At 30.8% G+C, this 23027-nt stretch overlaps 2 protein-coding genes and 1 long non-coding RNA gene across 4 annotated transcripts; 2 read left to right on the forward strand and 1 right to left on the reverse strand.

Moving 5' to 3' along the window:
- The first annotated feature begins 5698 nt into the window (after window positions 1-5698).
- LOC114390655 lies at window positions 5699-9225 on the forward strand. Its single transcript, XR_003661984.1, has 2 exons — window positions 5699-5843; window positions 8942-9225. It is a non-coding gene; the product is annotated as an uncharacterized LOC114390655 (long non-coding RNA).
- On the forward strand, window positions 5842-8577 carry LOC114390654 (pentatricopeptide repeat-containing protein At3g46610-like). Its single transcript, XM_028351469.1, has one exon. The coding sequence runs from the start codon at window positions 5965-5967 to the stop codon at window positions 8389-8391; it is 2427 nt and encodes an 808-aa protein (XP_028207270.1). The 5' UTR covers window positions 5842-5964; the 3' UTR covers window positions 8392-8577.
- Window positions 9226-10601: 1376 nt separating the features above from the next.
- Window positions 10602-18999, reverse strand: LOC114390760 (uncharacterized membrane protein At3g27390-like). 2 transcript variants are annotated; one of them, XM_028351637.1, is made up of 10 exons: window positions 18346-18999; window positions 17395-17503; window positions 17097-17292; window positions 16867-17003; window positions 15299-15587; window positions 12435-12541; window positions 12201-12342; window positions 11891-12074; window positions 11554-11794; window positions 10602-11052 (listed from the first exon to the last, which is right to left on the reverse strand). In XM_028351637.1, exons 1-10 carry the CDS (start codon window positions 18437-18439, stop codon window positions 10821-10823), a joined length of 1731 nt encoding a protein of 576 aa, XP_028207438.1. In that variant the 5' UTR covers window positions 18440-18999; the 3' UTR covers window positions 10602-10820. The 2 variants fall into 2 exon arrangements, with proteins under 2 accessions (XP_028207438.1, XP_028207437.1); XM_028351636.1 differs by having other exon boundaries at window positions 11879-12074; window positions 18346-18998.
- Between the last annotated feature and the right edge of the window lie 4028 nt (window positions 19000-23027).

Consider the following 23027-nt stretch of genomic DNA (forward strand, 5'->3'; position numbering starts at 1 on the left):
CAATACGCACTGTTTCAAAACTCTATTTTGAAAGTTAGGGTACAATTAGGGTCTAATGTAACATCCTAATTTTAGGACCTTGGATAAGAGTCCCAATTAAGTACTTTATGTCCTTCCTAAAGGATAGATACTTAATGTTGACAAACTTGTATTCTCACACGTGTATATAAATTCATTCGTTCGCATACATATTTAATTTAAGAGGCATACTTATATTTATATTTGTTAAGAGTTATAAAATAAGTTATTTAGAAGTATTTGTTTTATTTCTAAGTTGCATACTTATTTCTAAAGTATCATATTCATTCTATGAATGCGTTATAACAAATGTTTATAGTTGAAAGCTCTTTATAAATTAAAAGTTATTACTTGCAGTAGTAGTTTTCATGATTTTAAGAAAAGCATATTATACTAGTATTTCTTTAGGATATTATGAGCCTTATTTACATGATAGTAGTATTAAATTCCTTTTGATGACATTGATGTGTATTGATATATTCAGTTTTACCTAAGGATGATAACACAAGAAAATCAATTAGATGTTTATATATTTTTATTTTTGTATATTATATCATCTAAAACATAAAAAGGATAACATAATATGAGTTCATAGCAATATTTTCTCGTATTGGTTAAACAAAGTAATTTGAAGTTTCTAAAATTGAGATAATTATATCTCAAGTGTTTTATGCAATATTGTTTAAATCTATTGATCTTTATAGTGAATTATTTTGTATAATTAAATGTTGAAGTTTATCAAATAAAGAGTTTTATTAAAATAAAGTTCTCTTTTATGAGTATTTTATTAATTAACATACATGCATATTCCTGTAGCTTAGACGGATTAGCTTATAGCCACAGTTAGTGATAATCACTAATTAGTCGCGTAAAGGACTGAATACTTTGGAGCTCTTTTAGAATCAAAATGATCAATCATGCAAAAAGAACACAATTTATATCTTTTAAAATGATCTAGGTTAAAAAATAACTGTATCAGGATTTTTATACAATCTCAATAAAATCTAAATTTTATTTTTGTTCTCTTAGTATATCCAAAATAAATTCTAAAGAAACCAATTATTGCTATAACAATTCCTATTGTTTGTTTTACTAATTCCTTTCTCAAAACTCAATTGTTATAGCTGTTCATAATATTTTAGATAACTACCTTTGTATCCAAATTTTAATTGTGGTCATTCCATTGTGTCCTAAATTACATCTTAAATTAGTCTTTTTATTTAACTAAACATACCAATTTTATTTCTACCATCTTAAATTTCTAACCCAATTTCATTTTAGATTTATATTAATTAGCAACCTTATGCCTCCAGCCAGCAACGTGCCATCCAATTCTTTTAATTCCTTCTCCAAATTTATTTATAATAATACAATATCCTTATGTCTTTCTTCCATGTAGCAAAACCCCCACCTTACATCAACCCCTTTAACTTCTTCTATTCTTAAACTTTCTAAATGCAAATTTTGGAGCACCAAGGATTCACCACCGGCACATTCTCATATGTTTCCATAGGCCCTTTCAGCACATGCCGTATAGCTGTGTGATAAAAGCAATAAACTGTAGTGTTTGACATGATACTTGCTATGTATTTTTAGTGGGAAATAGACGTCATAAGGGTTTTATGTCTTTTTGAAATTTCTGATTGTTCATTTTTTGAGAATTGATTATGAATTTTATAAGATGAATATGAGATGGAATAAAATTTTGCAATTTGTTCTTCTTTAGAGATGGAATGAGATTTGATTTAAGGAAGCTATGGTAGTTGAAAAATTATTGAAAAAATTCCAGTGCTTTCTTTATAATTGGGAGATTTTCTGTAAATTCTTAGCCCCAAATAATATTTTTTTCTGCTTTTTTTTTTATAGATTTTCCCACCCAACTACCTTTTATTGATTTAGATTGTTTTCAAGCTAATGTATGGTTCTTATCTGCAGCTTTTTGGTTTTAGAAAATTTCATACTTAGTTCCTTCAGTACTAACTATCTACATTTATATCTAGATTTATATGAACCTATAATCATATTACTTAGTATAAATCCCAAATCCTTTACTTTTAAAATTGATATTTGATGTTTTAACTAGTACTAAACACTTATTCTTTTAAAGACTAATGATTTTGTTTTATGGGTGAGAAAAAGGCTTGTCAAATTAAAAGAGATAGATTTACAAATGAGGGGTGTTTTCTTGAAAATTTACCCATCCATCTCATTTCTAATGCCAAGAGAAAGAAACTAAAATAAACCATGCATCAAGGCATCTAGGACTTAGTGTTCGTCCGGCTTATTGTCTCCCCAAATATGGTGATATCCCAGGCTTAGTGCCACTACGTACCAAGCTTAGTGTCACTCCAAGTTTTTGGGTTATTCCACTGCTTAGTGTCAAGGTCACCATATAAATATTATTTGGGTACCTCTTGTATGACATCATATATGAAAGAGTAATAAAAACTAGCTTAGGAACATGCATCGCATTCATACTAGACTTCTAACTTTGTGAGTTTTATGTGTGATTGATATATGTGGATTGTAGTGAGTTTATGTGATGATTAGTGTAAGTATAACTATCTGTGTTTGAGAGATATTAATCTACTTTATTATGATTATTAATATATTTGTTTGTGATATATTTGGATGTTTTTGTCAATCTTATAGTTTGGATGTACAATTTGATATACGTGTATGTGTTAAAGGACTTTGATAACATGTGTATTTACTCTCCCGCATCTATGGTACTTTAGTACAAAACCTCACTCCTCCTTTCTCTGTGTTTTGGTTTATCTTATGACGAATAGTAGACAAAGGTGGCAAGTACCAAGAGATGCAGCCAAATGGAGTATGAGAATGCTAGAGCAAGAGGCAATTGTACTACCTTGGGGATTTCCCCTCCTTCTCTATTCTCCATCTCAATTATAATACTTTGTAGGGATACAGCCTTGTCAAAGACCCTCTCTCATGACAATGAAGTGAGACGGGACAAGAACGAGTTTGATATTTCTTGATTCTTGACGAGATTAATTCTTTACATCCATTCTCATCCCCATCCCCATTTGGGATTAGGTATTCTCGTTCCTAGTCCAAAATATTTTTTAAAAAAAATATATAATAAATTTTATAGAATTATCATATTCAAATGTAATACAAAGATAATAAGTGGTTCATAATTATATATATATACAAGCTACACAGTAATGACACTGTTTTAAGTAAATATCAGTGCAAATAACATACTTGATCAATCATTGACACTACAAACAACATTCAAGATACCAATGTGCAGATAAAATACTTTGTCAAGTGAGTGACATTGTGATAACAAGATTCATAAAGAAATAAAACTAAAGGTCTGTAACAAAAATTTAGTCGAACAAAATGATATATTCAACAATTTAGACAATATTTATTCTCTTTACTTGTGTAACCCTAATGAGACTACATACTTAATTTTATATAGTTGTGACTTAAGGGGACGGGTAACAAGTACGGATACGGGAAAAAATGGTTATACATCCCCATCCCCGAAAATAAAACTCAGGTATTAAAAATACTCGTCCCTATGTTCGGTCAACTCAAGTTATTATAGGTGAGAGTGTACAGTTTGTCATACCTATAGGCACTTATTATTAAGTATGTTTGTTTTTTGGTGATAACACTTGCATTGCCTTGTTACCATGTGACTTCTGAGCTACTTTATTTTACGCATTAAATTATACCACATTGAGCTTTAGGCTAAATATATACTAGGATTTTGTAATGGTATATGCCTTTACTTTGATTTTTATTCTTAGGCCTTTAGCTACAACTACTCAGTGGGTACCCGAGGGTCACATAGGCTGAAGCCTTGAGCAAGTTTTATTTACACTATTGGTTTACTTGATTTCTAAACAATTTATATACCATTGTTGAACATGTACCTGTTGACAACTTATCCACTTTCAAAACTTGCCACTGCAGTTATTTCATTTATCCATTTGATTTTATTTTAACATTACCACATTTTTCAAGCCTTTCACGGGAAATTTGAATTAAACCTTTAAAAACAAACATCCTTATTTTCTATACCAAAAAAAAAAAACCCACTATTTTCCTAAACTCTTCCTCTAAGTTGTACAAATTCCTTAAGAAGGATTCTCAAAAGTTTACTTTTAGCTCCAACAAGACATGTTCTTACATCTAAGCCCAACCAAACAAAAATAGAAAAACCAAATTTTAAATTCTTTATTATCAACCTCATGGTCACCATGTCTACCACGATTTATCCATGGTTGTGTTTGGTTATCAATTTTAGCTTTTTCATCAATTTTGGTTAATAATTTTGATTTAAATTCAATCGTCAATTTTACATACTTTTTTATTTATTTAATTTGATCCAATTAAATCCTATATCTAACAAATTCATTTAAAATGTATTATTAAGAAATAATTGTATTAATTAAAATGTAAAATATAAATTGGATGTAGTACATTGGAATCCTGAAACACCACCAAGGATTAAATCAAAATTATAATTTTTTTTAAATGTAAGGATTAAAATTGTGAAAAAATAAAGAAATCAAAATAATGGATTAAAAATTAAAGAGAGATCAAAATTATAATTTAGTTAGATGAATATGTTAAATTTTAAAAACTGAATAATAATTCTCTTCATAAATTAACGATATTTAAAAAAAAGTTTTTTTAAGGTAATATATAATAGGTTAAATTGTAATTTTGATTCTTTTATATCTTGAAATCCATGATTTTGGTCCTCATATTTCTAAATTAAGACATTTGGTTTCTCTATTTTTCAAAATCAATAATTTTAATTGATTATTTAAAATTAAATATTGATTTTGACGTCACATATTAGTGTTGACATGTAGCGTATTTATATATTAGGTTTGATTAAATCAATCATCCAACTCGATCGATCAAAATTTTATGGGTTGAATTTGTTCAATTTTGTTTACATATTTGATTCAATCCAGCCCGATCATAAATGAATTGGATCGGGTTGAATTAATGAGGTTTAAATATTTAGAAATTATTTTTTATTTTGTAAAAATTAAATTTTTAATATAATAATTTGTTTTTATTTAAAGTTTTGTAAGTATATAATGATTAAATAGATTAAAAAAAGATCAAATTATAATAATATTTAATTAATAAAATTAATAATTTTAATGTTAATATAATATTTTTATTTTATATATAAATAAAATATTATATTAGCATGAAAAAGCATAAATATAAGATAAAAATAATAAATTAAATAAAAAATATAGGTGGTCGAATTTAATAAATTATGTGTGTTAAAATTAATGTGTTTTTATTTAATAATTAATTTATATATAATAATAAATTTAATTATATGATATGTATAATGATTATATACAGGTTAAATAACAGTTTTTTTTAACTCAGTCCAACACATTATTAATTTTTTCGAATTAACAAGATTTATAAATCTAAAAAAATAATTGACGTAGAAACTTTTTTATTTTATTTTATATCATTTTATATAAATCTTGACTAATAAAGTGTTGGGTCAAAAAAGATATAAAAATATTTATTGTAACAAAATAAAGGAACTTAATTTAGAAATAGGCGAATAAAATTGAAGATTTGAAATTACCAAAATTGTATTAGCAATTTATCCTATATGATAATACTCTCCTCTTTTCGGTTTACTCAGTAACTGTGCTCTATTTATATAATTTTAATAATTTTTATTTCTACACTCAGTTTATCCATTTGATTCGCTGAAAAACGAATGGCTGTGACAAAGCGAGCTTGCCCTTAGTCACCATTCTTCTTCAACTGATTCGAACGAGCCTCAGTGGAAGAAGGTAAGAACTAATAACTCATCCATCTTATGCTGCTTCCTCAATTATTCCCGTGACTAATTTATTTTGAGCATCGATTATTTGAAAGTGGGTTTTTGCTCTCTGGCTTCGAAATTTCTAAGAAATGATTAGCACTTGGCCCTCCAAAGTTAACCACTTGGTGGTTCCTCGCTTTGAAATAGGCCCTTCTGGTGTTACTGATCAGAATAGGAGAAGGAGGGTGAAACTGGGTTTTGCTTTTTCCGTTTCTCATAGTGAAAAAGTTAGTGTTTTTCAATTTTCAAGAGGGTATGGGACTGTGGTCTTTTCTGGACATGCAAAGTTGGATTTGAGATGTGGGTTTTTGTTGGGATGCTCTAGACCCAAATTGGGTATCATTTTGAAGCCACACAAGAGTCATGTTGGAGACTTAGCTCCACCCTTAGGGTGGGCATTGGAGGAGGATGGTGTTGGGAGTGAATTGGTTGATGAGCAGATTGATTCTAATGATGCATCGGTAAACCGTGAGTCAGAGGGTGTAAAGTCTTTGAATTTGGATCAAGTTCAGGACAGTGACTTTGAAGGACAAATTCGTGGTTATGATGACGATAGTAAGGAAAGTGGTGGCAATGAATTGGTTGAGGAGCAGACTGATTCTAATGATGCATTGGTTAACGGTGACTTGGAGGGTGTAAAGTCTTTGAATTTGGACCAAGTTAAGGACAGTGATTGTGAAGGAAAAATGTGTGGTGATGACAATAGCAAGGAAGGTGGTGAAGAAGAAAGTGATGGTAAGGTTGATGTGAGAGCACTTGCCTTGTCATTGCAGACCGTGAAGACAGTGGAGGACGTGGGGGGTATTCTTAAGGACAAGGGGGACTTGCCCCTCCAGGTGTTTTCGACAATAATCAGTGGTTTTGGTAAAGAGAAGAGGATGGATTCTGCTTTGATTCTTTTCAACTGGATGAAGAAGAGGAAGATAGAAACTAATGGCTCTTTTGGCCCTAACCTTTTCATTTATAACGGTCTATTAGGTGTTGTCAAACAATCTGGACAATTTGCAGAGATGGAAGTCATTTTGAATGAAATGGCTGAAGATGGAATTGCCTACAATGTGGTGACATATAACACCTTGATGGCAATTTACATTGAGAAAGGAGAATGTGACAAAGCTCTCAATATGCTTGAGGAGATTCGTAGGAATGGCCTTACCCCATCTCCAGTATCCTATTCACAAGCCTTGTTGGCATATCGGAGGATGGAAGATGGCTACGGAGCTCTAAATTTCTTTGTTGAGTTTAGGGAAAAATACCGTCAAGGTGAAATAGGAAAAGATGATGATGGAGAAGATTGGGAGAAAGAATGCTTGAAGCTAGAGAAGTTCACAATCCGTGTTTGCTATCAAGTAATGCGTTGTTGGCTTGTCAGTCGTGATAACTTGAGCAAAAATGTGTTGAAGTTTCTTGTTGATATGGATAATGTTGGGATTCCACTACCGCGGGCTGATCTTGAGCGGCTTGCGTGGGCTTGTACCCGTGAAGATCACTACATTGTTGTGAAAGAGCTGTACAACCGGATAAGAGAAAGGTATGATAAGATCAGCTTGTCTGTCTGCAACCATGCAATTTGGTTGATGGGAAAAGCAAAGAAATGGTGGGCAGCTTTGGAGATATATGAAGATTTATTGGACAAAGGGCCAAAACCAAATAACTTGTCATATGAACTGATTGTCTCTCACTTCAATTTTCTTCTCAGTGCAGCCAAGAGGAAAGGAATTTGGAGATGGGGTGTTAAGTTGTTGAACAAGATGGAGGATAAAGGCCTAAAACCTGGATGTAGGGAATGGAATGCAGTTCTTGTGGCCTGTTCTAAGGCTTCAGAAACTACTGCAGCTGTGCAAATATTCAAGAGAATGGTGGAAAATGGTGAAAAACCCACTATAATATCATATGGGGCTTTGTTGAGTGCTCTTGAAAAGGGAAAACTCTACGATGATGCTCTTCGTGTGTGGAACCATATGATCAAGGTTGGGGTTGAACCAAATGCATATGCCTACACAATTATGGCTTCGATTCATACTGCCCAAGGAAATTTTAATAGGGTTGACGCCATCATTCAGGAGATGGTAACATTAGGAATCGAGGTAACAGTAGTGACATACAATGCAATAATCACTGGCTGTGCACATAATGGTATGAGCAGTGTGGCGTATGAATGGTTTCACCGAATGAAAGTTCAGAACATCTCTCCCAATGAGATAACTTATGAAATGCTGATTGTAGCCCTTGCAAATGATGGAAAGCCAAGGCTGGCATATCAGTTATATACGAGAGCTAAAAACGAAGGCCTTACCCTCTCTTCGAAAGCTTACGACGCAGTTGTCCAATCCTCTCAGGCTAATAATGCAACCATTGAATTAGGTCTTTTAGGACCTCGCCCTGTTGATAAAAAGAAGAAAGTGCAAATTAGAAAAACATTGAATGAATTCTACAACTTAGCTGGTGTTCCCAAAAGAAGTCAACCGTTTGATAGAAATGAAATTTATCACTCACAGACAGAAGAAAGTCCATAAATAATTAATACATTGAAATTAGCATAGTCAAATATTATGTAACCTCTGTACATTCTGCTCTGTCATAGCTGGAGATTTTTTGTATCCGTAGGCCAAGAAGGTAAAAGAATCAGTCATATGTTTTCTTCTACTTTTGTTAGCAACCCTTTTTTGCGGAACTTTTATTCTCAAATATTTGGAAGGACATAGAACTTTGTTCCTCTTAAGAATTTTTGTTTTTCAATGTGTTTTCTCTTATTGACTTTAAAGTCAAAACAACTGTTTAAAAGTGATGACAGGATGTTTGTCTTGCTTTCTAAATTTGTTAATCAGAGGATAATAATTGAATCCTTTACATATTAATTTAGTTTTTGCAACTGACTTATAGTTTACATTTAGCAATCTTTTAAGTCACTTTGTTCAATTATTGTTTTTAGTATCATATTAACCTTTGCTGGTTTTTCCAATTGGTGCTTTTGTGTTTTTCCTTCATGATAAGGAATCATTTATGGGCAGTGTAATTTTTTCACACTTTCTTGTTTGGTCAGAAGTTTTACACCTTATTTGACAGAATTGTTAGCTCAAATGTGCCATCAAAAGCACAACTCAAACTATGAAGGGGAATCAGTTAATTGCAATGCTTATATCCACATCACTAAGCAGAAGGATAAATTGATCATCACCATAGACTTCTTCTGCCCAATGTTTTGGTTTCTCAATGCTTTAGTCAGAAATAAGACCCATTTTCTGTGCTTCCAGTGATCTATTTACTAGACTCTTAATATATATCACCAATCTTGGATGTTACTAGACTACTTTCATTAGTAGAGAGAGAATCTTGGTTGAGGTTTCCAATAAGTTTTTTTTTCTTTCTATGATCTATATAATTTACATGTTTTACTGTGATAAAATTTTCCATTTTCTCTTAAAAAAATCCTTTTCATTAATCATTTTTATACTCCTCGATAATAATTAATAGTATAGTAGGCAATATATATATAACTCTTTTAGCCAAACAAGAAAAGTGTAAAAAAATAGTGTAATAACGTGGTGTACTAGTATCATAAACCGTTTTTTTTATGACAACCATTAAATGGATTTTTACAGTACCTTTCCTTAATTATTATTATTATTAAGCTTTTTTTTAATAAAAACTGATAAAATACTCTAAAAATATTTTAATGCAATTATTTTAAATACAAATATACTTATGATTTTAAAAAGATAATAAAAAAGTCTCATTCGAAGTTTAGTGATTATATGAGTTGATTTAATTTTGTTTCTTTATTACAGTATTTGCGTTTTATATATATATATATATATATATATATATATATATATATATATATATATATAATACTCTCTTCTAAATCATGTAAATAAATTATAAATGATTAAATGTATTTTACCATGGTATGATTTTTTATTTTTTGACAAAAAATATATATTTTGGCAACTTTTATGTTTAAATAAGCTCTTTTAAAATTATAAATATACCTACATAATGTATGAATTATTTTATATCAATAACTTAAAACACTTACATTTGGGTCTTGTTTGGAAAAAAAATATTTACAAGTTATTTTAACTTATGTACTTCTGAAAGTGTCTAAAGAGCTTATGAAATAGTTTATGATATATTTATAAGTTGCTTTCAACTTATTTCAATAGGTTCTTTACGATAACTTCTGAAAACGACTTATAATTTACATAAAAATAATTTAACCTTATTTCTCCCTTGATTATAGAAAAAGTCTATACATGATTACTTATATAATAAGTATCTATTCAATAAGAACTCAATCAAATTGTTTATCAAAAACGGGTTCTTGATACTTTAATATTCAAAATATATAGTTCATTAACTTTCAAAACTTATTGTTTTTCTCAAATAATATTAATAAAATATACTGTCAATCCTCTATTCTCTCTGAATACATCGAAAATTATTTTTATTAAAATAATACTTTGTGGTGATCCATTTTGTTGCATTTAAAAATAATGTGAAACTATTACTCAAGCAACACCAAATCCCTTTGAAATCTACTAAAAAGTTGAACAAGCCTGAGGGAGAATGTTCAATTCTAGGTAGGTTTCCCAATAAACTCATTGATCTCGTGAGAAGTATAACAAGATATGACTACAATGTTATGCGGAGATAACACTATCAATGTTATAGTTCGAAAAAAATAGTCTAGATATCAACATAATAATTTTTTTACACTATCATCTAAAAAAATTAACATATATGATATATTTATTTTATTTTTACAATAACTGTCATACCAATTATAATTTCCAATTGGTTAACAGTACAAAAAAAATTTACACCGATAATACATTGAAATCAAAACTCTAACTATATTGTCAATAACACCTCAATTTTCCATCCAAAATGGACTGGAGATTACACCTATGACATAAGATTTGTAAATTACATGATATTCTCATCATGAATTTTCTAAGTCTTTTGCAACATGTTGTGACCCTTGAGCAGATCCGTTAGCTCTTGTCCCCTTGAAAGATTTTAAACTAATCAACCGAGCAAAGGCACTCTTTGATCTGGTCATTATTGGACCTCCATGTATCTCCGTCAGATCGTCGGATAACGATCTTACAAGATCGTCGAAGCGTCGCTTGAAGGTTGGGAACCTTGACATGGATTTGGTGATTCCTTGCAGCCTGTATACAAATGAAAACAAAATGAGACAAAACAAACCTTAAAATGGAAAATCAGAACAAAACCTATTCGAAGTGAAAGCATGTTCGGAAAAAAAGGGCAAAAAGTAAATTGGGTATATTAAGCCCCAATTAGGATTAGCTTCTAGGCATATGAAAGTTTTTCCTTTGAGATAAGTACTTGATTCCTAAGTTACAATAAAAGCCCTTACCCTTATACGTGTAAGTTTATAGGTGTTTATGGAAAAGTTGGACGGGGGAGTAGTATTTGAAAAGGTTGAGGTTCATAAATTTGATTTTAGGACATGTGAAAAGTTTGATTTATTTTTTTTCAAGTATTTGTTGAGAAATTTATGTGAACTATAGCTCTAAGTGTTACTGCAAACTTGATTTTTCCCATCATAAACAATTTCACGTCATAACCAAAATCATTTTTTTGCAAAATCAAGTTTAAAAGTGTTTTCCCAAATACACACACTAAGCAAGGTTTGGTCTATTCAGTACCTTCTAGCCAATGCCTCAAGTTCCGCACGTTTGACCTCGGATTCTGGTGCAGGGCCAACGCTAGAATTTTTCAGTCTGTCTGCATCACCACTCAAGAGAACTAATTTGCAGAGGTAGTCCTCTTCTGAGACAGAAAGATTTTCAGCTTTGATTTGCTCCTTAATGATCAAAAGAGGATTAACGAACCAGTCAAAAAATGTCTCCCTTGGTCTGTTTGAGGTAGTTAGTTCAGTTTCATCACCTACATTGAGGAAGTTACCAAAATGGTTTCTTCAAAACGGCTAATAGAAAATAATCTCAAAAAAAGTTGAAAGGTTCCACTTACTAATCATTATACCAACGGAATTTAATTTTGCAGAGCGCAAGAGTCCCTGGACTAAGCAATATGCTGGCAAACCAATACTAATAACTCTACTCCCGTTACCAGAATTGGCTTCTTTTATGTCTTTTCTTGTAATTATACCTTCAGAAACCAATTTTTCTCCAACACGGAAACATTCCTTGAATAAGGCATCCAACAGCTACACAATTCATGAACAATTATTTATTTAGTACAGACCGTAAAAGTCTCAAAACATGAACATCCAAGGAAGATAAAGGTGATATTTTGAGTCGTGTTGTTCAACACAAAATACCACAAATAATACCTCAAATGATTTCAACTCAGCAATGTTGTTGTTCTTCATTGAAGATGTGCGAGAAGGAGCCTTTCGGAAGGAGCTGGGTCTTAATACGGAATTTGAATTAGAAGTTCTTTGTGATGTATCAACCTCTTTTCGAAACTGAGGCCTATTAGAATTCAGAAATCGAATGCATAAGAACATAGTATAAAAGCATTAATTGCAAGTCATAGTGATAAACACATGGGAGCAGAAAAAAACCTAGGGAAGCAGGATCCTTCTGGCATGTCAAGAATATCATTGCTGTATTCATCATAAATGGCCAAAGCTGCAACAACGTACGAAAGGCCAAACAAGAAAGAAGACTCCTGCATTTAAAAGAACAAATAAACAACCAGCACCCAGGTGTGGACAGGAAACAGAGTTTAGTTTATTCACGCAATCACACAGGGGTCACCTTCCACTATTATAGGTTAATAAAACAAAACAACAGAAGGATATCAATACTATAGGAAATTATAACCAGAAAATGGAAAAGTCTGATAGATCAAGTAGATGCAATTTCTGTACCACCCAAATCACTTAGGAGGACTAAGTTAGTACACACTTACTGACACCAACCTCTTAGCCTTCCTACTACATTCAGCCCAGTAATCCATAAGAAACTCCCATTTTATCTCTCCCTCTTCCTTGCCATTTAAAAGCATTCTGTTACTACAAATATACGACATCTTTTCTCACTCTACCTCTCCTTGCTCACATGCTTCTTCTTCCTAGTGCTATACTTGAGTAATGGGTGTCTATCAATATTCTCTGCCAAACACTTTCACCGTGTCCTCAAGGTGAAATTTGAAGATATTGTCCCATAGACTGATAGATGTTGCACTGATTGAGCACCCCCCATTTACCATCATGTCCTGTTTCAGTTGCAGCAAATTGCAAGATGTACTTTTAGCTCCCACTTCTGTTAAAGTGCAGATGGTAATGGTTGATGCTCTGACAATTATAGCTACTACTTTAAAATGAAAAATGGAAGACCAAATCAGAATGACAGCATTCTAGAAGTTTCAGCCTATAAGCAACCTGCTCTATCCTCAATCATCATCACCTCTAAAAACAGGTAAAATCTTAGATTTAGCTTCTCGTTATTATTAGCCAAAATCCTGACTTTATATATGATTAAAACTTTAAGTAGACTAAGTCTCCAGGCACCTCACATCCCTTCTATCCGTTATCAGGGTACTGCTTCATTTTGTTATGAGCCAGGACCAAATATAATTTGAGCTCATCTAACACTACATTCGTTTTAGCCATAGACTGTTTAACTTCTACTGTTGATAAATCTTCTGTACATTTGAGCAACATTAGAGGGTCTCTTTCATATAAGGTCCTAAAAGTAGACATTTAGCAGAAATGTGGAGGTTAGCATTGTACTAGAACTCAACCCAACTAACTAAGCCAGCAGGGCCACTGATTAGGTTTAGAACCTGTAAAGCATCTAGATACCTTGACAATTTCTGTATGTCCAATTGTCCATCCAACAGTGAATGATAGGCAGAGCTGAGTTTTAGAATGGTTCCTGCCTGTTTAAATAGCTCAGTCCAAAATTCTCTAGTAAAAGTGTGATCTCTTTTCTGAAACTATGATGAAAAGAAATCCATGAAGCCTTGAAACTTCTTTAATAAGTCAGCAACCTCTTTAGCAGAAAATGGGTGGCAATGGGTAAGAAAAAAATGACCATACTTTGTTAAGTTGATCCACTGCCACCAAAATGGTATCCATCCAGGAAAGCAATGTAAACGTCACAGCATAACTATGCAGTATTGGAAAAGGCAGCAAAAAGACCGGCACGAGATAGAGCCGGTACTAAAGATGAGCAGGAGATAAACCTTGGTACATGCTCCTCAGGCAAGTGTCAGCAGGAAAGCAACATAGTTTTTAATATTACCCTTCATGCCTTCCCAATACAAAATGTCAGCAATCCTCTTATGATCTATAGTTTCAATAAAATTTCCTATCAAGTGGACAGGTGTCTATGCTTCCTTAATTTGTTTCCTGCTTGATGCATTCCTTTTTTGTATTGCTGAATTGATTTTGCTTTACTGCAACACAAAGAACAGCCCCTAGTAACTTTAAAATACCACAAATGCGCACACACACAAGTAGTACACAACTTCTTGAGGATGGTAGGTATGAGATGAATTTAAGATTTTTGGTAGAGAAATTTAGTTAACTCGCTTTAAAACTTATTTCTTGATAGACTCAGCTAGTCTCTTGCAAATTAACATGAACTTCCTTGAGCCCCCTTCACCCACCATTAAGAAGAATATCGATCAACTATTTCTCTGTGATTTCCAATTTTCCATCTCCAAACCATTTCTGGATGGTGATGAAGGACAATTTTGGGCCCTTACAAGATATATACCACCACACGTCTCTCTTAGGAAATGGTCAACCTGCATCTTCTCTCCCAAGTCCCCAGTAATAACGTTGATCATGGCTTACGAAACAACATACCATCTGCAACTGCTTGTGCTGTGCATTGACCAACAAACAGTCGACAAAACAAAAGTTGAACTGTGATTCAGGTTCTTGTGTTATTCTATTGTTTCCACCAACCAAGCAGAAATGGCAGTGCTAATTTTTATTAGTTGGATGTTTCAAATGCAATTTTCAAGTTCTATCTATCAAACACTATTTATGATCATATCCATCAACAATGTATGCTTGAAATGGCAAAGTCTCAACAGACCAAGGTTGATATTTGTATAGGGGTACAGTTGGACACCAAATACTGAGTATAGGCCTTCACCTTTTACATGAATCATCCAAATACATGGCACATTGCCTAATATGAACCTTGGATGCTGTGATATGTCAACCAACAATAGATGTTGAAACTTATTTAGTTTGTCATCCAAATCCCCAGTGTTGCTTCCACAATTTAGCATTGGCCTTCTTGTTAATAGCAACCAGTCTAGAAAAGCATTGGGCAGTCAAGTAATAGAAAGCCTACGATCAAACTTGTATATATTTGTAATAGTCTAACCCAAGTATATCATAATTGGTTATAATAACAATAGTAGTATAAAATAACTAGGGAGTGAAAAGATATGAGGATTGACCTGATAAGCAACAATGCCTGCATAGGCACCAAGAAAGAAACTTGTTAACATGGATGCCAGAATTGCCCCAGCAACCGCCAATGGCCACAGAAGGATAGCAAGACCCGCGAAAGGTACACATATGGTCTCCAGGAAAGGGCCTTCACGGCCAACAAGGTCATGAAACAATCGATGCCACCCCTTAAATAGCATGTATGGACCTTTGCATAGGGCAACAAATGATATAATTGGCAGATCAACAATGATTCCAATAACTGCAGCTATTAAAGCACCAGGAATATAAAGCAGCCTGCACTAAAGCAGAAAAAAAAAATCAAAGTAAGTCATATAGCACAAATCCTGTGTCAGAGTCGTCTAACAACATCATATTGGGCACATTATGACTGGTGTTTATCTAAAATTCATTCTTCACAGTCACATTTTGTCGTGCTTTTATGTTCCCAAAAACAACAATTCTTATTTTTCTTTCAAAGTACAGTTGAATATTCGCATGTGATGTAAATCTATCACAAACTAAAGATACAAGTACAACTAGCACACAAAATGCATAAGAAAGAAGAACTTAGTTAAACAATTAGTGTTATCTGCTTCACCATATGTTGGTAGAACCAAAAACCAGAGAAAAATTTGGAAGAACAATTAACTGAGAATCATTTTGGTTACTAAAGTTTCTATAGTTTGGTTCCTACTTTTTACTGAAATGTCACCAAAGCCAGAAGATATCCCACAAAAAGAATTGCCATTCTTTAAGATTCTATCCAAGACCAATGTCTTCTGCCAAAATTTTCAATAATATGCTCAAGCTTGCTAATAAGTTTGGCATGCAAATGATACAAGATTTAAATAACCCGACCAACACAGTTCAGTAAGAATGAAATACAGAAGAGATATTCCCTCTGTGATTTCAATAGTTATGTTTTCAAAAGATAGCAATCTACGAGAAGTCCAACTGAACTATAGTTTGTGAAACTAATCTGCCTTCTCAACTTGAGGGAAAATTGATATTTTTTTTAATTTGTTTCAATTTAGCATTCACAATCCACAGCTCCTTTAATTTCAAAGTTAAATAACTAGTATTCAAGTTGATACCATATGTCTACACAACTAAGGTTTAAAATTTGAAAAGCTTTAAAGCGTAAAAGTTTGACCTACAATACAAACATAGTCTCTCTTCAAAAACAGGAAAAAAATGGAGCCTGAACCAAAAGAAGGAACTAAACCACTATTAACTCCCAAAAGACATGATTGGCAATTTGGCATTACTAGAGTGACCCTTTCAATCAAAAACATCTTTACCAACATGAAACTTTGGATCTGGATATAAATACAAAAATAATCAGAGAAATGCTTTAAAGACATAAGAGTGTCCAACACAAGGCTCCAACTGAGTAGGGTCAAGGGAGGGTAAGTGTATGCAGCCTGACCCCCAGAAAGTGTAGTCTGTAGAGACTGTTTCCAAGTTTTGAACCAGTGACCTCCCAGGTCACAAGTTTTGCACCAATGCTTGCCCGCACTTTAGAGACACAACATAAAAATAAACAAAATAGTAAGGCATACAATGACAAAACCTGATCTCATAGTATTTTGCATTTGGAGGTCCTTTTTGTCGCAGGTCATCCATAACCGAGAAGTATGAAAGAAAACAAACATCATTTACATCCCTGACAACCATGCAGCTCTTTTCAACAGTGCTCCATGTACCATCCTGATGATTTATTATAAAGTTTCTGTAATTAATAACAGTAAAACAGATATAACAAGCATTTTAACAAGAAGAAATGAAGCATAGTACACATACAATGAAACAGTGGTAAAATTTGTCATCTTTTCCTTCCTCTACAGCTTCCAAAGTAGCAAATATGGGTGAAAGAAATCCATAGGCTGCTCCACCAACAATACTTCCAAGAATACCAACAATCGGATACACAACCAACAGCACTGGTAGTACACATAGGCCAATAACAAGCTTCAGAATAGGCCCAAACTGTTTAGCTCTGTCCGTTAGGGAAATCACTATGAGAAAGTAATCACAATTTCATAATACAGGGATAGAAAAGTGAGCGAAAACTTGAAAGAGTGGCAGTCAAGGAAAGCACCTCACAACGCAGTAATATGTCCAAACAGCATGCACTATCCAAAGTCCAAGTATGATAGCAGTGTTCCCAGTTGCAATTATTAAGCATATCAAAGGGCAGAAAAGGATACCTGAATTGATTGGCATTTCACAGTTTGAGCAATGGTAAGTAAGGTTTACAATCATACTCCTCACATAAAACCCTACCCTTAATTCTTCTCTAGTACAGTAAAGCATGGCATACAAGAAGCTATTATATATTCCATGGTGGAAACTTGAAAATGAAACAAGTACACAAACTGTTTAAAATCCTTGGTTTTGCCTAGAAATATGTCAAAGTTGATCTTAAACTATTATATAGTTGGTTGTCATTTAAATTTGTTCCTTTTTACTTTCAACTTTCTTCTAAGTTCCTATGATATTACATACAAATCCATAAGATTAATCAGTAACAAAACATACAAAATTCAATTATTTCCCATAATAAGATACTTGAAGCATGATTGAAGGCGTGCTTGACAGCAATTAATTTAATAAAAACGAATAATTTGTTAACAAACATAGGTCACAAAGGAACACGTGTAAAACCCCACATCAGGCTCCACCCCAACTCCCCACCACTGGTTTAGGAAAAGTAAATTCAATAAATTTTACATCAAAATCACTGAATATTTAACAAATTATAAATAGCAAAAAAGTATATGCAAAGGTGGTCCATTAGTATTTCATTTCCTGAAATAACATCCTAGAAATTGACTTCATGATATTCAACTTCAAAATCACTGAATATTTAACAAATTATAAATAGCAAAAAACTACATGCAAAGGTGGTCCAAAGAGCCTAGAAATTGCCTCCATGATGTTTATTGTTTAACTTCTATTAGTAAATTCCCAACTAAAGCATACCAAGAAACTCACAAAAACAAAAAAAAAAATTCCAAAAGAACAAAGAACAGATCCATTGCCATTTTACCTTTGGTGGTGCCTAGAAGCAGAAGCCCAATGAAAAAAGGAAGAAACCGGATGAAACTCAACAATGAAGCAGAAAACCCCGTAGGAGGCTCCATTCACTCAGATCTCTGCAAAAGAACACTACAAACTCATCACACTTTCAGTTCCCCACTCACCACCCTCAAGTAGAAAAGATCCAATCTTTGCCCCCTTCAACCTTCACTCAGCACATAAGAAAGGTTTCAACCAAACCCAGAAGCCAAAAATCGAATTTTCTACAAGCACATAGCGATAAACATGCATAAAGACTCAAACTTGCCCTTTACTGTGCTTTTGATAATGGGCACAGAAACAAGTGGTGGATCTTCCTGTTGGTTTCTCCAACTTAATAACGGTAAAAAAAAAAAAAAAAAAATCAACTTTGTCGACGAGGGTACAAGGGGAATGTGACTTTTCTGGCACCGTTGAAAATCTGCAAGTCTTAAAAATCAGAGGAATCTAAATGAAGCAGTTTATATCACAGAAAAAGAATCAGTATCACATAAATATGCTTAGCCAAATCCTCATATTCCGATTCATTTACACCTTTCCCTTATTGAAGATAGTGTGTACAAATTATTTTTGTTGTTTTATGGTTAGGCTAAAGCAAAAGCAAGTCGAAAGTTTCTGTCTCTGCTTTATGTGAAGTATTAATGCTGTTATGTTAGGTGTGATTTTCTTTTCTTTTCTTTTCTTATTTATTTGCCAGAATAGGACCCAATTTTTTAGTCGAAGCAACGAGGCACTGATTAGTGTGTGAATCATCTGATCTTTTGGATGGTTATAATTTGCGGGAAAATAATTGTGATTGAAAGTTTACTGGGGAAAAAATAAGAAACCAAATATTGTATTTTAATTTTTTTACATTCAAAATGATACTTTTAATAATGCATTTATTTATTTATACAAAAAATGCTCACTTAGTTTTATTATTTTATTTTCATTATTGAATGAAATTTATAATTGTTCTCATTAAATAATTTTTGGGTAAATCATATTTTATTTTCTTATAACTTTACATTTTTTAAATACTTTTGTACTTTTCTTGTTATTAAATCCTTTAAAAAAAATTCGTGTCACTTATAGTATGTTTAGTTTGAGAGAGAGTTAAAAAAACAGAAAGAGAAATGAAAAAAAAAACGAGAAGAAAGTTAAATAATATATATATAGGAAGATTTAATTTTATAAGATGTCACATGATAATCTCATATTTATTTGCTTTCAATAATTCAATTAATTAATATAAATTTTATATTTGTTATATTAAATTAATTTAATTATTCCATTAAATCTTAAATTAATGACTGATTGATTCAAATCTTAAATAAATTTATGTTAAATAATAATGATGATCATTAAGTTAGGTTGTGATGAAAACTATAATGGTTATTTGTTGTTATATGATATGAATCAAATTATTTAAAGAGAGGTTGAAAAGTAAATAATATACGGTTGTAAGTGTAAATAGTTTTATGATATAAATGTCTAAGGCTAATATAAAGTTTAAGTGTGAGATTGTTAAGAATTTTATAATTACTAATTAGTTAATATGAGCTACTTATAATATTATCATTTATATTACTTATTTACATTTAGATTTATATGAGTTCAATATAAATAATTTAATTTAGTGAGCTCATTAAACTACCAACAAAAATTGACATGAACTTAATGAGCATAAACCAATTTGGAAATAATGAAAATCTTAATAGATTAAAACTGAGAAACAAATATGATCTTCAATATATCGAATCAAAACAATTTCTTTTCTCCTCATTTGAAGAAAAAATGACACTTTCATAAGAAATAAGGTAATTTGATAGAAGAAAATCATAAAACCAATTGTTTCACTGCATTTGTTTAATCAAATTTTATAGATTCAAGTATTCCTTAAACCCTTATCTTGATAACCCGACGTAATATATTTGGCTCATTTGGTGTTTTATATGATTTATTAAAATTCCAACATTTTTCCTTTATATTTACATAACATTGTATAAAATATTTATAATGTTTACTTTGATGAAGGTTTTACCCCCATGAACAAAGTCATTAGATACATCCTACCAATAATATGGTTAAAAAAAGTGAATCAAATTTTGTTTTTTTTTTTAAGAAAATCAAAAGGAAACATGTAAGACATCATCAAAGTAAAAAAGATCTTACTTAGGATAACACTCTAATAATAATAATTTTGTAGAGTATGTGTGTATATATTTAAATATTTATTGACATATTTATTAATATATATTTATTAAAATTTAAACTAAATAATTAATAATATTTTAAAAATTTTAAATAATATAAAAAATTACTCATAAATTATATAAAGTGAATTTAACATCATGCAAAAATGAGTCGCTAAACTAGTATATATAAAAGAGTATTTGATTTTTTGGGTTTTGTCGCGTGACAACCCAAAAATCATTCACTCCAATATCATTCATTATATTGTAAAAGATATTAATTTTAATATTAAATGTATTCTATTAGGAGAATTGATTATTACCTTTAATTAATAATTGATTATTATAATTCAATGGAACTGAATTATTAAAAAAATAATGTTGTCCTATACACTCTTTTTTTCAAATAGATCCCGTGCATAAATAGAGCTTCATGGAGGTAGTGCATTGCTACATGATGCATGCTTCTTGACTATGTAAACACATTTGTTTTCTCTTGTTAACTCAATATTACATCGGATGATTCTTAAGTCATGTGTAATTTTTGATATTCATCCCTTGACATAAAATACCTTCAGAATCATGCTTTTAGTTCATGAGTAGTTGAATTTTAGGCGTAACATATTCACTTAAGTAGCCCTAAAAAAATAATTTATTTAATTAAATAAAGAAAGAAAATAAGTAAATGTATGTAAAATTGAGATTTGGACGAAAATGACAAAAACTTATATCAACCAAAATTGCAATTCAATAATTAAAAAGAAACCAAAATTACAATTTAAATAATTAATAATTTATTATTTTTAAATAAATTCTCCCCATTGACTTAAGATTTTGGATCTGAATGCGTTCATGCATGTGTGTGTGGATGGGTGGGTAAGTTGAACCAACTCACTTTTTGAGCAACTGAGATGAACAATCAAGATAAGTCAAGTTGGCTCACTTTGTCAAGTTAATACCAACATATTCATTATAGTACATTATAATTGATCCATTTGTCTCATAACAAGTGTTTTCAATTCTTTGGTTTTTTTACACAAATAAAAAAAAGTTAATAAATAGATAAAAGAAAATAATAATTTTATAAAATTAATTTTATTATTAATTATATAAATTAAAAAGTAAGTAACACTTATTAAGAATATTAGTGAAAAATAATATTTTTACACTTATTTTAGAACTAACTCTTCATCTTTACACAACACACTTATGATGGGATAGAGAGAGTATTTAATAATTATTGTCATTTATTCAAAATAGTATTTACTCCATTGCACACATTTAAGATAAAGTATAATAATAAATGTTGCTTAATTATAATAGTAATAATACATTTAAGATATTCACTAAGAGTCCTTGGCATTTTGTTACCTTGTTAATTAATGTGTACTATTTGAGAAACATGAGACAATAAAAATAGTAAATGAATTAAATGATTTTTGAATTTTTTATTAACTTATTCTGAAGCTATTTTTTTTCTTTTTTACATAACAATTATTATGGTATGAAAAAGTATTTAAAACTAATTTGTGAGTAATAAAAAATAGGAAATGCCCTATACTTTATAAATAATATATACTTTATAAACAATTTCAACAATGTTTGCGCGAGGAACTAAAAACACTTATTTTTTAAATTTGAGGAACAAAACATTGGAAGATGAAATATATCGTCTAAAATCAACAACTTTATAAAATATAGAGACTAAAATATTTTTTTCTTCCTTAAAAGAAATTCTTGATTTGCTTCTTTTTATAAAATTCTTTTAACTAATTCACATGTATTAAAAATATTGATTAATTTAGTTAATGAAATTAAATTTATCAATTTGTAAGTATTTTTTTAAAATTACCCTTAATTTTATTTTTAAAATTAAACATTCCACTTTTCATTGAATTTCTTCTAACCTAATTGCTACTCAGTTCTCCCATCCTAATATAGGAGAGAAAGAGGTTGTTATCTCAATAATTTTTAGCATTTATTATTTTTTTGACAATAATTTTTGTTAATTAATAATTATGGGTATCTTAAAAAATAATTAATGCAATAAATAATTTTAAAAAATTATAAAAAGGGACAACTATTATAAAAAATCTAAAAAGAAACGGAGTAGTATTTAATAAAGTATAATAAATGTTCTTTAGTTTATAATTTCTTTATGATTCTCTTTAAGAGGATTTGACTTTTTTTGTTGCATCATTAAATAATGTGTACTATTGGATAAATGTGAAACCGTCAAATTAATAAAGGCATTAAATGATTTTTGAATTTTTAACTTATAACTTGTTTAAATTTTTATTTTTATATTTTTACTTTGACGTTTTTAACGGACATTGAATATACATATTTATTGTTATTATTTTTAGTTTAAATTATTTTTTTTATCTAATTAATTATTTAAGTTTGATTTGATTTTCTATTCTTTCTGGATTAAATTTAATCTTCTAATTTTTAACATTGATTCAATTTGATTCTTTAA

The sequence above is a fragment of the Glycine soja genome, chromosome 16, assembly GCF_004193775.1.
Source record: "Glycine soja cultivar W05 chromosome 16, ASM419377v2, whole genome shotgun sequence".
NCBI lineage: Eukaryota > Viridiplantae > Streptophyta > Magnoliopsida > Fabales > Fabaceae > Glycine > Glycine soja.

Excerpts from the sequence above, each read along its gene's own strand:
- LOC114390654 (XM_028351469.1), top strand. The coding sequence starts at position 5,965 with ATGATTAGCACTTGGCCCTCCAAAGTTAACCACTTGGTGGTTCCTCGC.
- LOC114390760 (XM_028351636.1), bottom strand. The coding sequence starts at position 18,439 with ATGGAGCCTCCTACGGGGTTTTCTGCTTCATTGTTGAGTTTCATCCGG. Across the intron at positions 12,542-15,298 it reads CAGGCATTGTTGCTTATCAG|GAGTCTTCTTTCTTGTTTGG; the intron begins GTCAATCCTCAT and ends TTTTAAATGCAG. Across the intron at positions 11,053-11,553 it reads CTTGAGGCATTGGCTAGAAG|GCTGCAAGGAATCACCAAAT; the intron begins GTACTGAATAGA and ends ATTTGTATACAG.